Consider the following 16,833-nt stretch of genomic DNA (forward strand, 5'->3'; position numbering starts at 1 on the left):
TTCCCCTGGGTCAAGCTGGTCTGCGGGTTTTTAGAGCAGAAACAGCAAAGATCGGAAGCTGTAATGTCTAATAAAAGTACCAAATAAACAGTGAGATAATATCACTATTTACCTCCATGAGTGTACTGAGGTTGTATATTTTCCCCAAATAATCTGACTTAATCGATCATTAACATGATTTTCAGCCACATGGAGCATCGGAAACTGCATTATTTTGGCTTCAATCTCGCCGTCTTTGTTTGAATTGTTAGTCAGATTTCGCCAAACAAACGCAGAGGGCAGCAACGGGTTGTTGACATCGTGAATGCCGTATTTAATTGCTTTTGGATTGTCTAAAACAAACCTGAACCCCTTTATTTTGCCTTAAATTTAAATCGTAAACTTTTCCTAGTTCAGTATTAGGGTTAATGAAGCCCCAAAATAATCGAGGCCTTTACAACATTATATAGGGTAGGACGACAAAAGTTTAGCATATTTCACCCATTTGTACTTGTTTGTAGCTGATCATGCACTGATGTTTTCCCTTTTATGAATTGTTGGTTGTCAGGCATTTAGGTATTATGACTTATAAATGCAGAAAATCCTTGATATACAGTGAGACAGTCTAGTATTAGTCAAAATTTGATTGTTCATTTTATTTTTACCTAAATGAAGGTATGGCTCCATTCTATGAAGATGTATGCAAAGAACTTGGCTGGAAAGTAGATGCTGCTCTCTTGAAAACGATGAAGGAGAAAAATCAGACAGAAATGAAGAAATTAGATGAAACACTAGAAGATGCTGAACAGAATCTTGGAGAAACTGAAGTCCGGGATGCTCTTTTAGCAAAAGCAGAATTTTTCTGTCGGATAGGAGATAAGGTAGGTAGAGTGTTTGGTAGTATGAGAACTAGAGTTTTCATTGTAAGGAATGATTTATGAATAATGCTGAAGAATGTAGTGTAGTGCCCAATATTTTGTAGGATTATCATTGCTGAAAATCCAGAGAAAAATCTTGTGGATTAATTTACATCTTAACTTGTTTTTAAAATTAAATGTTCATGAAAATGCATCAGTTAGTGCTCGATTAAAGATATAACTACACAAGTTATTTTTTATTCGTTTCAAGCTCTTGCTATAGAAATCGTTTATCGTTATACCCATCCCAAATAAAGTTTGAATTGGGTATATAGGAATCAGGGATTGGTTGGGTGATTCGTCCATTACAAATGTTTTGGATCGAGCTTCTTCCTCAGTTTTTAACAATTCTCTTGAAATTTGGCACACACATTGGTCTTGAAAAAAAGATGTGCAAGGATCATTTTTTTGCATGGGTCAGAAATATTTCCATGGTAATAGCATGGTATTGCCAAAACTCATTGCATATTCAAACACTGCACAAATATTGGTCTTGTGGTAAAGACATGCAATACCCATTTTCCAAATGAGTTGGAAAAGGTGTCTTTGGGGTGGGGGTATTAACTTATAGGCCTGAGTCGAACCTGGCGGTCCATCGGGCCTGCTTACGATGACGGTCACCAGTGCAAATTTGTTCAGACCGTTGCGCAGCTAAAATGATGAAATACATATACATTATTTTAGCGGTCCACCACCGGGCTTTGTCAAAAAATACAGGGCAGGCACCGGTCAATGAAAAAAAAACAGGATGACTCAGTTCTAGTATTAATCACCATCAGTGATATTTCTAGTTAATGCTTATCTAATATAGTCATATTAAGTATATTGTTATTATAACTTGGACTGAATCAGATTGCACTGATGCTTAATTTCTGAACCAGTTTTCTGATCTCAAAAAATTTGAACACAATAAAAGAAAAGAATTAAAAACCATAGATTTTACGTTCTCATCAATTAAATGTTTATCTGTAATACAAGTATTTAGCATAATAGATGTTTGAATCCATTATCAAAGAAATAGAAAGCAGGAGCATGTTGCAAGTCTTCACTTTCCAATACATCAATGTTAAATAATTAGCAGTAAACTTTCTAATTTAACTAACTCAATATAAATAAATCTCTGGGTGGCTATCTAAACATTACAGCTCTCTAAATACAATAAAATTTACATCTGTAACCAGTATAGCAAGTACAAGTGGACATGGCCATATCAAAACTAGTATATCTTTTTCTTCTAGGAATCTTGCATGACTGTATTCAGGAAGGCATTTGACAAAACAGTTGCTTTAGGACACCGTCTTGACATTATCTTTCATCTCATCCGTGTTGGACTTTTCTGGAATGATAATGATGTTATCACAAGGAATATAGACAAGGCCAAGAGGTGAGTTCAGATAGATAAATTCTTCTTCCTCCGAAGCTGCAATTATGAACAAGGCAAATTTACTCTGAAGCTACTGTACATGTACCAAGGTACATTCATGAATCATTTGCCTCAAATGTATTGACTTGATGAACATTTTGTTCTTGCAGATCATATATATTTTTTTTTAATATTAGGTTTTAACCTAAAAGGGATTGTTTAACTTTATTCAGGATCTAAAAATATTTATTCTCTGGGAGCTAATGTTAAAATCATATTCAAACATTGAGGTCAGACAGGAACCACCTGAGATTTTTAAGTTAATTGCTGTGATCATGATTACTACAGTCATTAACATCCGTATGGATGGTTAAGTTAACACCATAGACCCACTTGGTTGATTAAAAATTTGAAATTAATGTTATGTGAAAATTTTAGGTGAGGAAATTTCACTATGATGTGTCTTTAATATTTAAGAATAAACCTGCTCAATTGGATTGTAGAGAAATTTTTATCACACAACTGAATATTATCACCCAGGTAAAAAAAAAATTGAAAGTCCAAACTCATTTGAGGCAGGACATATCCTAGAAAAAAGAGTATCTTATAATTTCATAACTGAATAGGATGAAATAATAATAAGATAAAATGAAATGAAAGCAATGCAATATTTCCTTTAATACTGTATGGAAGTATACTGGTAACTGTCATGGTAGATCAAGTTTCCTTTTGTAACTGAACTGTTAAAACTCACCATTTGTATGTTTTTGATCATTCTAATTTATAATAGCATGATTGATGAGGGTGGAGACTGGGATAGAAGAAATCGTCTCAAAGTCTATCAAGGTGTCTACAACATGTCTATCAGGGAGTTCAAGACGGCTGCTAACTTTTTTCTTGATACTGTCTCAACGTTCACCTCCTATGAGCTAATGGACTACAAACAGTTTGTCAAATACACAGTCATTGTATCTATGATAGCATTAGAGAGGACAGAACTTAGAACTAAGGTGAGGTTTTTTATTTGTTTTATTATTCTATTGCAGGGAATAATTTTGCTTACCAAATTTGATTATTTTTTTTGGTCATAAGCGGAAGCTTTTGAGCTAAGATCTGTTCAGTCCTATCTTCTGCACAAAAGACTTTTTATTAAGCAGACGTTAAAAAATGTGGAGCAATATGCGATGTGATACCAGGAACAGGAAAATTATTCCCTGTATTGACAATATTTCAATGCTATAGCCTACTTTGCATTTGAGTAAATTTGCTTTACATGGATTAATTGAAAGTTTTGCCAAATATAAACTGGTCAAGATATTATGTCAGTGATGCAGTCTTAAATATTAGTGAGCTCATTGTGTGTATTGCCATGATTCATATGATTTCAGGCAGTCACTGATTAGAGAATTCTCAGTTATTTCATTTCGAATCCACATGGGACAAATTAATTTATCAAAATTACAATTATGTGCTTCGGACAGAATGAGAGTTGTACCATATCTCTTCCTAGTATATAATCAACAATACCAGATCTTTACAGATAAAAAGAAGTCATTAACTATCTCAAAATGTGACAAATATTTGAGCTACAGTACATCCTCTCACCATAAATGAGAGCAACCAGTTTGCAGATCACATTACTGGCCCTGGACAGTGGCATGTGATGCATGGAGATCATGCCTGTACAAAGAATTTGGCTTGAGAATTGTTGTAATTCACCTTTTTCTGTTTTAGTATTGAAGATTATATTTAGGAATAAACTAAATTACTTAGTCCCTTCAAGGCAAGTAATAATATTCTTATTTTTTGTGGTTATGATTTTGCTTCACAGTCTTATGAGATTCATTCTGTACAAGTAATCTGGTGTTCTTTGTAATTTTATCTGTCAAAATTTAGAGCATGTTTTCATGAAACAGACTGTTACCGGTATATAATGTTAGATGACCATTTTCAAAAGTCATTGAATATTTGTGCTTTATTGAATGAATAATTATTTTGTGCAATTATCATTTGGTTGCAGGTTGTAAAAGGGTCAGAGATTCTTGAAGTTCTTCACAGCTTGCCCAAACTCCGCACATTCCTCTTCTCTTTGTATGAGTGTCGGTATGGGGAATTCTTTCAGACTCTAGGTAAGATACAAACCTCTGTCAAGGTGAATGTACAATGGCTAGTGTGCATTAGGGCTATTCCACAGTTACCCACATTACATTTGGAGACACCTTGACTCATACTTATTATTGATAGGAACTAAACTTTCCTCCTATGTGTTACAACGTAGGAAAGTTAATTTCTTTTCTTTATCTACCTCAGGTGACAAATACTGAAAAATAACAACAATGACAAAAGATTGAACATGTTTGGTCAGAGCTGGGCAATGATTATTAGCTCGCTGTTTATTCAATAGACTCATATTTGTTCAGAATGATACGAACATTGCAAAGTATGCATAAGCAAAAACACAGCCAAGAAAATTAACTCGACAACAATGATAACGGATTGGGATTTGAAGCTTAAATCCCGAGGGATTGTGAAGGAAGAAGATTTGACGTTGCGTCCGATTTTATGTATGTGTCCCTGGCTTTGTCTGACTTCCAACGGCCATGTTGTGAAATCAGAAAGGGAGAAACTCGATTGTTACTAGCGGATGAAGCTCCACCCGACCGGAGACTGTGCAAACCGAACTTAGAGACGTCGGGAACAAAGGGCTTCAACGCCTCCAGGACAATCTCGCGAGTTCTGGTGTAACTTAGGCCGTGAGAAGTGGCGACTAGACCGCGTTTGGAACGAGCAAGCCTGCGAATCACTGGTAGGTGAGAATGAGGAGGATCGCCTAAAGCTGCGAAATATCGCTCGGCTATAATGACGGGACAGGTCGGGTTGGATGTCCTAGCAATGGTAACATCTCTGCCTTGGCGGAATTGATCGGTTTTAGAAGAGGGTAAGTGTAGGACTAGCCTGTCATGATGAAGAGTGCAGTCCTTCCTTCTTATCCTGCTAAGGTCGTCGAAGCGTAGGAATCCAGCATAAGAAATGAAGCATATAAACAAAATGCGTAGATCAGCTAAAGATGCATTGAGCTGACCGTGTGATGCGCGAAGATGGGACAGGATTTCTGGTGTAACAGGCTCCTTACGACAAACAGGGGAAGAGTGAGTCCGGTTATACCCCTGCACTGCTGTTTTTACCATCGGGTCATCTGTGGGTGAAGGAAGGCCTGCGAGACTGTTATCTGCTAGAGTCTTGGCTCCGCTAACGGAAGACAGGTGGGAAAGGTATAGACAGAGGTGGTACGCTTGGACTGGAAATGTGGGTAGAGATTTGGAGCTCGCCCACTGGACCCATTTGTCCCAACGGGATTTGTATTTTGATGTGGTAGATGAAGCTTTGGCAGACATGAGTAGGGATGGAAGAACATCAGCGGCTAGGCTGCGTAGATGCGGATCGGAGATGGAGTCTTGCTTGGCGGACCATGTTTCTGAAAGTTAGCTCATGAGAGCAAGAAAATTAGACAAAATTAATAAAAAGAAATCAGTCGAAAGACTGACATACATACTGTAACAGTAAGCAGAGTGAGAAATTTCAAGAAACAAAGTAATGAGTAGAACCAAAAGCTGCTTAATACGTACTCTTTCAAAAGTAGGTATCCAAAAGACCTAGATTTAATCAAAAGAATAACAATGCGACAGGAAACGAATAAGAAGGATGCAAGGCGCCCAGTATCTGACTAGTGTACGAGACACTAGTACTCGGAGGCCACGAAAAACCCCCATATTAGTTCATGGAGGAAACGTGGTTGCGTCCCAGGGTACTGAGCGAGGGCGCACTCCCTTGCTCCTTGCTCCTGAATACTAAGTAATGCAAGTTTGACCAGGGGAGGGGGGGGGGTGAGGGGAAAGCCGTAAGAACAAAAAAGGGGGGGTGGGAAGTCGAGCTAATAATGCTGAGCCGAGAATGGAAAAGATATGCGTGTTAGCGCAACGAGAAAACTCAAAATTCGCAGTTACGTAAGAAACACAAAAGGAACACCTTCCGTTGGATACCGAAAAGAAATTCCACTTTCCTCCTATGTGTTACAACGTCGGAAAGTTAATTTCTTTTCTTTATCTACCTCAGGTGACAAATACTGAAAAATAACAACAATGACAAAAGATTGAACATGTTTGGTCAGAGCTGGGCAATGATTATTAGCTATCGAGAAACGCAAAAGAAGGCATAACAGATAGGGTAAAAAGTTGCCAGGAACTTAAATTGACCTAAGCAAGGTGTGATTACAATGCAAGCAAGGGCTGCACATCACCTAGGCATGCAAATCTGCCTGTATATCACAAAACGGGGGGGGGGGGGGGGGGGACTAGGCACGCAAATTGGCATGGATAGAATAAATAGAGATAATGATAGGTACGCAAATCAGCCTCGATAGAACAAAATAATAATAATATTATTGGCCCGCAAATCGGCCTGTATCGTACAAAAGAAGGAACGAAGGGCGCACAAATCGGCCTGTATAATGCAAAAAGCTAATATCGTAATATGAGTACTTGATCATGATAAGGACTCGTTTGCTTCAAATACAATTTGGACAATAACCCAAGTCAGCAGAGCAAAAACCGGTGTTTGAAGTTCTAGGCGAGCGCTTAAAATCGTATCGTAATGCTAGGGTCAAAAATGACGGTTGCTCGCAAAACACATCTTTGTCTTTGTGCAAGGAGGAGGGAGTAAATGAAGCATTTAATATCCTCCAATCGTGAATGTGCGCATCAAAATGGATGCCGTCGGGGCAAATGAAAGGCCAGAAATGGGAGGTAGGCCAACGGGGAACTATCAGTGTGCCGACAGCGCTACAAGCAGCCATGCGCTTTATTACTTGAATAATGAACGATACCGGCGGGCAGAGGTAATTGTTTTCAAATTCCCAATTTTGACAAAATGCGTCCACGGCGGAAACGCCCCACCAAAAACATCTTGCGTTAAAATTGGGAAGTTTGGCATTGTGGGGGGAGGCAAACCTATCGACTGTATGTGGCCCCCACAAGTTGTCTACTTGTGAGAAAGAATGATCGTCGATAGACCAGTCGTCATAATCGCGATATTTACTGATCTTGTCTGCTAAAATATTTTCTCTCCTGGGTAACCATTCCGGTGAAATAACAATATCGTGCAACTGACAGTAAGAGAAAATATCAAGCGCGATACGATGAAGATCGGACTTAACACTACCATAGTTAATGATTCGAGGCACGTTGGAATTATCAGAGAACCACTTGATTTTTTGGTTAAAGCAATGGCTGGAAAATGCTTTGAGTGAGCGATAAACAGCCGTCAATTCGCGCCAAGTGGAACTCTGAAGTTTCTCAGAAGGTGACCACAAACTGTGGACATGCAGGTGTGAATGATCTTGGACATGAGCACCAAAACCAAGATCGCTGGCGTCAGAAAATATTTGCATGGTCGGTACAAGGCGATATGAAAATGCAAATCCATTAAGCGAAAAAATGTTGGCAGACCAAAAAACCAGTTCATTGAGCACAGATTCGGAAATAAAAATCAAATCGGACCATGAAGACCGAGATTCGATTGCGCGATAAGTTGCGCGCGTCATCAATCTCGCCACCGGACCGAGAGCGAGATTCATTGAAATGACGTGTCCGGCGAATGAGGCCAATTTTCTCACTGGGACAGGAGCAGCAGCCTTAGAAAATGAGACAAGCTCGTCAGTGCTCTGAACTAAGTTTATTAGTTTCGACTGAGGTACAAAAATCGAGCGTGATGGTGAATCGATGAGGAATCCTAAGTAAAGAATTCTACTAGATGGGTTCCAAGCACACTTTGCTTCATTGGGAACGAAACCGCTGCGCCGGATAGTTTGCCTTACTACTGCCAAATTTGCTAAAGCGGATTCATAAGACGGTGAAATGATGAGGCCGTCATCAATATACATGTAAGCAATTATACCATGTGAACGCCAGTGGTACACTAGTGGCCTTGTCAATTTAGTGAACAAATAACATGCGCTGTTGAGCCCAAAAGGCAGTACAGTGAATACATAATAACGTACTACGGAATCAGAATGGGTCCAAGAAAACCCTAAAAATTGCTGGTGAGGGGGAAATATGTCGACATGGTGATAGCCGGACTTTAAATCAAATGAGAAATAAAATTGCTCGGAACCAAGCACTTGCGCAATATGAGTGAGATCTTCATATTTAAATTTAGATTGAGCAATGAACTGATTTGTGTGACGTAAATCCAAAACTAGGCGTAATTTTTTGCCTTCGGCAACGGTTAGAGGGTTACAGCAATAAGGGCGTTGCTTTACTTCTACTGCACATCTGTTTTGTATCAATTCAGAGATGGCACTTTCAACAAAATCTGGGTGATCCAAACTGGACTTGTTATTCTTGCTATAAAATGGGGGAGGTACTTTATCAAAGGGGATTTTATAACCGTACTCGATAATATCGCAAACAAACTTGGAAGCTTTTAATTCACTTTTCCAGAATGCTAAACATTCTCTCAATTTACCTTGCACGCCTGAAGGCGGGTCGAGAGATGAGGCGGGTGGGGCACTAGAAGGGGGCCTTGGATGGCTGTTGCTGGTTGACGGCATTTCTAGCGGCTCGCAGAGCGGGGCAGTTGGGGCGGACGTGACCGGCGATGCCACACTGGAAGCAGATGCGGGTTTCAGGACGGTAGGGGTTGAAGCGACGAAAAGTCCCAGGCATAATGCGAGGAGGTACAGAAGAGCGGGGGGCCCGGAAGGGGGGCTGAATCTTTGACTTTTTGGCTGTTTCGGCCCTTTTGGTGGCTGCAGCCTTCTCCGCCTGAAAATAAATCGCGTATGAAAAAATTAACAATGCATGAAGAAATGCACAGTGGTATAAAACGCAGTCAAATATTGCTAAAATTCGTATGAAAAATTTGATATATTTTGTTAAAAATAAAATATTCTGGAATTAAAAACATATTACCTTTCTGAGACGTTTTACGTCATCGGAATTCTCCGCGAGGTCGTCTGCGATATACTCTTTGACTGTGGCCCAGCCCAAAGGGGAGCGGTCTGCCAGGCGAATCAGTTTCTGCCTCTGAGTAAGGAGGGCGGATGCCTCGAGTAGACGCTCCTTTGCGGCCTCGATATCGATATCCTCCAGCGAATGCAGAGCGTCGTCAATTCACTGAAAATTTTTTTGGGCGTGGTCGTATTGCTGCTTGTTTCCCTCACTCTTGAAGGAGGGGGAGCTTTCGGGCTTGGCAGATTTCCGGGAGGCAGAGTCCACCTTTCGTTGAAGAGCCTGGATGGCTTGTAAAATGTTGTGAGACGTGGCTGGGCCGGGCGTGGTCTCGTCCACGTCCATGCCGCTATCTTGACGGGAAAAATACGGTAGCAGGACTCGTAGAGAAAATCTGGAGCTGGTTTCCAAACGTGTGCGAGCTAATAATGCTGAGCCGAGAATGGAAAAGATATGCGTGTTAGCGCAACGAGAAAACTCGAAATTCGCAGTTACGTAAGAAACACAAAAGGAACACCTTGCGTTGGATACCGAAAAGAAATTCCACATCTCTTTATCACAACATAGTACGCATTCTGCCTATCCTTTGTATAAAAACAAAACTTGGGAAATTTCATTATGCTCCTGGCAAATTTTTGAAATGTGTCGGTTACTCATGTTACATGATTTGGACATGCATAAAATAAAAAGTGGACATAAGTGAAAAGTGTCCTCATACAAGGCTTTTATGAAAGTTGATTATATCCATTTCAAAGAAGTATATTAGGGAGACAAATATGTATATAATTAAAAAAATAAAGAACACATGGTTTTTACTAGGGGTGCAGATAAAGTGGTTACTCACGTTACGGTTCAGATGGGCTATATGTACAAAGACACATTGAGCTCATGTCCACCAACCTATGGAATTGCCCATTAATGTGTCACTTAATGTGTCATTTAACATTTATTTTCAAAAGAATTTCAAAAGCCCACCTCTCACTAGTTTCCCTTTATTTTTGAATGATGTCAATAGCTGGGTTACAAGGTGCATTTTTGCAGATACTTTGTAGAGCAAAGTTGTAAAAAATGTATTCAAGCATATTTAATCATTGCTAAAGAGCTTTATACTCAGGTATCAATGTAGGAATATGTTTTACAATGTGTTGAAATGTAGAACAAATAAGCATATTGATATTTCAAAAAATATTTTACAATTATTTTATAGATTTGAACAATTATCTTCAAAATGTTAGTATGGATGAAGGAAGATTACAGAAGGTATACAGAGGCACGTTGAAATGTTCTGATTGAATATCTAACATTTCCTATGAACTAAGATGGAATCGAGGTCAAAATCATATTGTACCAGATGGGAGTGATTTATTAAATGTCATCATTCACACACATCTTTGATTTTATCCAAAGATAAATTGTATTGAATGGAAAATCAGTGTTGTAGCTAGGTTGTTCGTTGTTACACAATTTGCTTATATACGAAAAACTCTAGCATACTACGCAATTTTCCACTCCCCCTATTAAATCCTTTATTTTGATTAAAAAATATATTTAGTTGGGTTTTATTACCTTGAGTTCTCAATTTCTCCCAAACATTACCAACCAGCATAGTTACAACTGTTGTAGATATAGCTCCCCCCCAAGGACTTTAGAACACATTCAAAACATGCAAAAATGATAATTTTACCATTATTAAAAAGTGATTTTGAAAATTTGTGCTCAAATGCCTTCAAATATGAGATGAAATCAAATCTTGAAGTGTATTGTACTTAATACATATTTTCTTCTTTCCAATTGTTATTAGCAAATGTGGAACAGGAAATGAAGACAGATAGGCTGATTGCTCCCCACTATCGATACTATGTTAGAGAGATGAGGATTCTTGCCTACACACAGTTATTGGAGTCTTATCGTAGCTTGACCTTGCAGTACATGGCTGACACATTTGGGGTCAGTGTGGATTTCATTGACCAGTGAGTAACCTGTGACCATCTAGATTTTCACATGGACTGTAGTATGGTGATGTTAATAAAAGTCTGGATTTTTTTTTGAGAGAGAGAGTTCTTTATTGGAACTTCTTCAGAAATGTTACTATCAATTGAAATAATATTATACTGTTCTTGCATGGCACATAGTGCATGATGTACCATTTTCTCTGTGATGTTTTGCAAAGCCAGTGATTTCTTGTGTTATCCAATTAAAATCTGTCCTCTAATGCAATGACAGCTTTATCTCGAGAAATCAACAATTAGGTATGCTCACAAAGTATCAGTTAGCAAGTCATTATTTTTTGTCACTTATTTTGTGAAATGATACATAATAGCATGTGGTATGGAAAGAAAACTCCAATAAACCCTGTATATCCTGGGTTATTTGAAATTGCATAGCCTGGGGAAGGGAGAGAGAGGGGAGTTTATTTGGCCCATTTAAGGTCTTGGCTGTTGTTGCTTAATCACAACAAAAATGAGCATGAATGTCACCCACGATATAAGATACAATTTTTTAAAAGAAGAAAGCTTTTCATGATACAGATTTATCATTAAAGCAACCATTCTCTCAATACTTATCTTCAAAGTGTCATTATGGATGTCTCTGTTGATGTATATGTTATCTAATTTCATTCAGCAGTTTTCATACTACTATTGTTATTTTCACAGAGAACTCTCTAGATTTATAGCAGCTGGAAGGCTTCATTGCAAAATTGACAAAGTTGGTGGTATTGTTGAGACAAATCGACCAGACAGCAAAAATTACCAGTATCAGGTAAATGACCAAAAGTATACCCCATTTTGTTTATATACTCATTCATATTACGTGTTTAGTTAACCTTGTGTGAGCTTAGACCCACACTTCATGTTACCAACCCATTCACCAAGTGCAAATTATTTGAATTCTGAAATAAAAAATGTGTCAAAAACAAAACAAAAGAAATACTGTAACTTTGAAATCAAAGAAAAGGTCTCAGTACGGCATAGATTTTAATGACTTTTTGTGTATTGTCATGATTTTTGTCTTGCCTTCAAATTTAAAGCGAGACATGGGCCTCGCATTGCCGATGGTGCCCATATGCAAAAGTGTTATTGCAACCAAATATTTTTGTACGTAGTATGCTGCATTTTGCTGCATATTGCTACTTTCTATTAATGCAGCGTTAAATGCAAAGTTGGTAAGCTTAAGGATTGTGGTTTAAAATTCTTGTTTAGTATAGAGTTAAACCTGGCTGTACACTGATATGGAAGTTTGCTTAGATAACCACTTTACTTCACTTAAAAGTGAAGTTCATTGTTCCTTTTCCATTAAAAAAAAGTGCATTGAAAATAGATTGGTTTTCATAATTTGGCAATCCGGAACCAAAGATGATGTGATTTTGCCTTTTAAATGATTTATCTGCTCCATTGGCGAAATAAATTATCTCTGTGAATGTAATAAGTGGGGGCATCGTGGTCTAGTGGTTACGACTCTCGTCTTTCAATCAGAGGGACGTGGGTTCGATTCCTAGCCATGGCATATTTTTCTTCAGCAAGAAATTAACCCACATTGTGCTGCACTCAACCCAGGTGAGGTGAACAGGTACCCGGCTGGATTTATTCCTTGAATGCACCAAGCGCCTTTAGCAGCTGGAGCTAAAGCCAGGGTAATATATAGTGCACCATTGATTAGGCAACTAGATAATCGGTGCCTGATTAATGATATATATCATTGTACATTTAATTATTTATCAACAATATGTTCTATTTTTGTACCTAGAAAAGTTCATTTTTTGTTTGGTTATTATCAATCTTCACTTGAATTTGATGAGCCAAACATTCCTCCTATCTCAGTGGAAGAAACAGCAATTAGTGACATTGTTTGAAAGCAGCAACCTGAAACATGTGACCAGTATGATATTATGCTCCTGTATTATGATGTCATTTACAATCTAAATCCTTATCTCTCTTGTAGTATTTGATAGAAAGTGATTGATAACATGTCTTATGCTCATTTTCTTTATTTATTTCTCATTTTGATTTTGTATGTTTTAGGCTACCATCAAGCAGGGTGATATTCTTCTGAACAGAGTACAGAAGCTGAGTAGAGTTATCAACATATAGACCAATTAGTGAACAAACAAACTGTCACATGAAGAAATTCAGCCATGCCTTGCAATTTTCCTCATACAAACCTTTAATTGGAAGGCTACATCTTCAAACATCATCTTATGCTTGAGCAAGAAAGACATTGAATCTTTGTTCAAATATATACTAGCTTATACTTTTTTTGCCTCAATATAAATGGATAAGTGTCATATTAGTTTAGTAGTATTCAATCTAATTGATGTAAAATATGACTGAAAGAATATTTTTATTCTATTTATACATGTAAACGTGTAGGATATAGCTGTAAAATATGTGTATCATCTGCTGGATGTACACATCTCTTATGGCTTGTCCACACATGGCATAACAAAGTTCAGTTATAATGCTCTGTTAATATGAAGGTGTATAGAGTAAGTGGGATATGAGGCTAATATTTGGTAAAAAAACTCAGTGCAAAATACATTGTTTGTATATTCATGGGAAATCTCATTACATTACTCCAAACAAGTCATGACATTAAAAGGTAATAAAGAAATGAGTTAGTCTATGCAACTTTGAAAAAATCATATTAGGCTGGAAGTGTATAATTTATGTTTATAGAATAAGTGAGGAAGTTTGTCTGGACAATTCTGAACTTTGGAAACATTGCACATACTGGGTGCTAAAAAATAGTTACAGGATGCAAGAAATACACATTGTTAAGTCTGCATGAGTTTAGTTCTCTCAGTCAAATAATGGCCTAAATTCAAGCACTTTTCCAGACGAGATTGTGCAAACCGTATGTTGTTTAATTTCCTGATTGAAATTTTGCTGAAGTTGAACAGATTTCTTTTGTCCTAAAAAATATGACTTTGGGAGAGAAACCTGTACTACAGAGTATGCTTATCGTAATATTAACTTATTGTTTCTTCAACCAATGAAAATGGTATCAAACTATTGCTAAACATTGGAGTATTAGAGCAGAGCTATGAATCTTTCTTTGAGATCTTATTTAGCTTATATTTCACAATTTTGTAGAATTCAAAAATATATCTCACAAGCATCACACACAAACTAAATAAAAATGGCATAGCTTTTAAGTGAAAATGTTTAGAGAAAAATGAAATGGTAGAATTATTCCTACATGTATTGCCTAATTTATTTAGGAAGGATATTCATATGGTAAAATGGTCAAATGCAAAATGATTGATCTTCAGATGCCCTTAAATTTAACTTATGAATAAAGCTGCTGGAACTTACTCTTTGAACATTTGTATTTAGTCCCCCGAATTGTATGTTTGTGTGCAGTGCATGTGATTTACAACAATATGCATTAAATATCAAGTCATTTTGGTGATCTTACAGCATACATTCATTCTTATGTGCATTACAAGCACATTCTCCAATCACTTTTAGGTATTTTCCACCGCAATTCAATCTCATTGCCTGAACTTATCTTTACCTTGAAGAAGTGATTTGTTTTAGTAGAATTAGGACATTTGAATTTTGAATCAGGAGCTCCAAAACCATCTCTTAGTTTTGATCTTGTATAATTCTATATCTAATAGTGCCTCTAAAGATAATTATTGTCTAACTCTGTCCTACCACATTACAAACATTGTTGACGAAATGATATTCAAGTAGCTTTACCTTTGATATAATCTAAATACTCATGTCATATGCAGTATAATGTTGTTAGATCAGAGTGTCTCTCTAAACAACAAATAACATTTAGTAGATTGTAACATACTGCTATTCATATTTTAACACAAGGCATAGGAAAAGGCATTGAATGTGACTAATATTTATGCAATTAACAAGTGGCTAAATTTCTTTATGTGACAGTGTGGTAGAAAGTGTTTATCTTTGTGCTTATTCAGCACTTTGTATATATTTTGTATGCCAAGTGAGGTAATGTAGTTTAAACTCACCTAGAAACTTACATTTCTAAATCTGTAGCCTGTTGGTCTAATACCAATTAGTCTAATTCTCAGATTATCTAATATTACTCTGGTTTAAAACCCTTTGTTGTTAATCATCGCTTTGGTTTAATCAGGGAAGGAGGAGGTTAGACCACTTTCCTGGTTTAATCACCTTTCAGTCTAATTACCATTAGGTCATATATTCACTTGGAATGATACTTGTGCTAATTATCATTTTATCAATTGATGATTTATTTAATTACTGCCTTGCTCTTTTCATTCCCTCCATTTTATATAATGGCCATTTGGTCTACTACTAGTTCATCTAATCCAATACACAAAATGATTTTAGATGAAGTGGATAATAGATTAAATGATCATTGAGTAAAATTGGCGTAAGCAAACTTGTAGTAGGGCTAAGGGCAATGGGACTGAATGGTGGTTTAATATACCGGTAGATACAAAAAGGATTTAAACCATTAAACCAAACAAGCATGCAATAAAGTTGAATTGGGCAACCCATGTCATTATTTAAAAAACTTGGTAGTTATGTACCACAAAAAAAAGGTACATTCCAAACCAATTTGTGCTCTGCCATGTGGTAAGATAAAGGCCCTCTCTGCATTCGCTTTTAGAGGATATAAAGCCATAGGTCCCTTGGCAGTAGGGTAAACAAATAACTACATATTGCCAATACCAAGTGTCCTTTAACATAAATTAATTTCCTAGGTCGATTTAAGCCCCTAGTAAATGTTTTTTTCTAGAGACTTACCATTGATATCAATCCAAATGTTTGTTGTATATCATGGTACCATCCATCTTGAGATCAAATTAACTCTTAAGTACATCATGGTACAAGGTATTGGATTGATGATTTATATGAATATACTCTTCTACAATGCTTTAACAAGATTTCACTTTGAAAGATATGTAAATGTGCACAGATGTACTTGTGATTTTTCAGCGTAAATTACTCTACAAAATAAATATTTCTGTGGAATGAGTATGAAATTAATTTTTTTTTTTCAATTTCATTTTGATCAGCGAGTCCTGTGTTTGATTTGAGATTTGTCTCAAAATTAAACTATTGATTCTAGTATAATCATGTCCTGCTTTGTCTACCCCGATTCCGATTCTCATCCATTTCTATACTTCTTTTTAGATTTTAAAGAGCGCCATCATTTTATGTAAAGCTTTTAACAAATAGATCGACGTTGCAACTCTATACTTACCTACTTATGAAAAAGAATGGCGCGTATAGTCTGGGGAGATTGAAGATCGCCATTATATTCAAATACTTCTAATAAGCTGAAGGGTGTCTATTATTTGCAAGAAAGAGAGGAAAAAGAAGGAAAATAAAAAAAGAAGGAAAGGAAGGGAATTCAAGAAAAAAAAGAGGAAAAGATTGAGAAAGAGAAGGGAAAATGGGAGGAGAGAGGAAGGAAAGAAAGTGGAGAGATGGAAACAAAAGAGGGGGAAACGGAGATTGGGAAAGAAAAAACTGGAGAAAGGAAAGGGTCAAACGAGAGCCTCTGCCCTTGAGCGTAAGGGCATGTCTCATTGAGCTTATTTTTTAACTCATTTTAACTTATT

The 16,833-nt window shown here is 37.1% G+C and overlaps 2 protein-coding genes across 3 annotated transcripts; one reads left to right on the forward strand and one right to left on the reverse strand.

Moving 5' to 3' along the window:
• Nucleotides 1-651: 651 nt before the first annotated feature.
• On the forward strand, nucleotides 652-16,255 carry LOC129256966 (26S proteasome non-ATPase regulatory subunit 6-like). The gene is made up of 7 exons (XM_054895196.2): nucleotides 652-860; nucleotides 2,135-2,280; nucleotides 3,050-3,269; nucleotides 4,280-4,388; nucleotides 11,068-11,236; nucleotides 11,921-12,026; nucleotides 13,286-16,255. Exons 1-7 carry the CDS (start codon nucleotides 657-659, stop codon nucleotides 13,352-13,354), a joined length of 1,023 nt encoding a protein of 340 aa, XP_054751171.1. The 5' UTR covers nucleotides 652-656; the 3' UTR covers nucleotides 13,355-16,255.
• On the reverse strand, nucleotides 4,559-8,883 carry LOC135153640 (uncharacterized). 2 transcript variants are annotated; one of them, XR_010293119.1, is made up of 2 exons: nucleotides 8,782-8,883; nucleotides 4,559-5,745 (listed from the first exon to the last, which is right to left on the reverse strand). XR_010293119.1 is itself a non-coding variant. In XM_064097388.1 (2 exons), exons 1-2 carry the CDS (start codon nucleotides 8,864-8,866, stop codon nucleotides 4,770-4,772), a joined length of 1,050 nt encoding a protein of 349 aa, XP_063953458.1. In that variant the 5' UTR covers nucleotides 8,867-8,883; the 3' UTR covers nucleotides 4,569-4,769. The 2 variants fall into 2 exon arrangements, 1 of the variants encoding a protein (XP_063953458.1); XM_064097388.1 differs by having other exon boundaries at nucleotides 4,569-5,734.
• Nucleotides 16,256-16,833: the final 578 nt, after the last annotated feature.

The sequence above is a fragment of the Lytechinus pictus genome, chromosome 3 (genome assembly GCF_037042905.1).
Source record: "Lytechinus pictus isolate F3 Inbred chromosome 3, Lp3.0, whole genome shotgun sequence".
Classification (NCBI taxonomy): Eukaryota; Metazoa; Echinodermata; class Echinoidea; order Temnopleuroida; family Toxopneustidae; genus Lytechinus; species Lytechinus pictus.

Bases quoted from the DNA above. Each gene is read 5' to 3' on its own strand.
- LOC129256966 (XM_054895196.2), top strand. From the start codon at position 657: ATGGCTCCATTCTATGAAGATGTATGCAAAGAACTTGGCTGGAAAGTA. The intron at 861-2,134 runs GTAGGTAGAGTG...TTTTTCTTCTAG, and splicing joins TCTGTCGGATAGGAGATAAG to GAATCTTGCATGACTGTATT. The intron at 11,237-11,920 runs GTGAGTAACCTG...TTATTTTCACAG, and splicing joins AGTGTGGATTTCATTGACCA to AGAACTCTCTAGATTTATAG.
- LOC135153640 (XM_064097388.1), bottom strand. From the start codon at position 8,866: ATGCCGTCAACCAGCAACAGCCATCCAAGGCCCCCTTCTAGTGCCCCA. The intron at 5,735-8,781 runs GTAAATTGAGAG...GCTAACTTTCAG, and splicing joins CCCGCCTTCAGGCGTGCAAG to AAACATGGTCCGCCAAGCAA.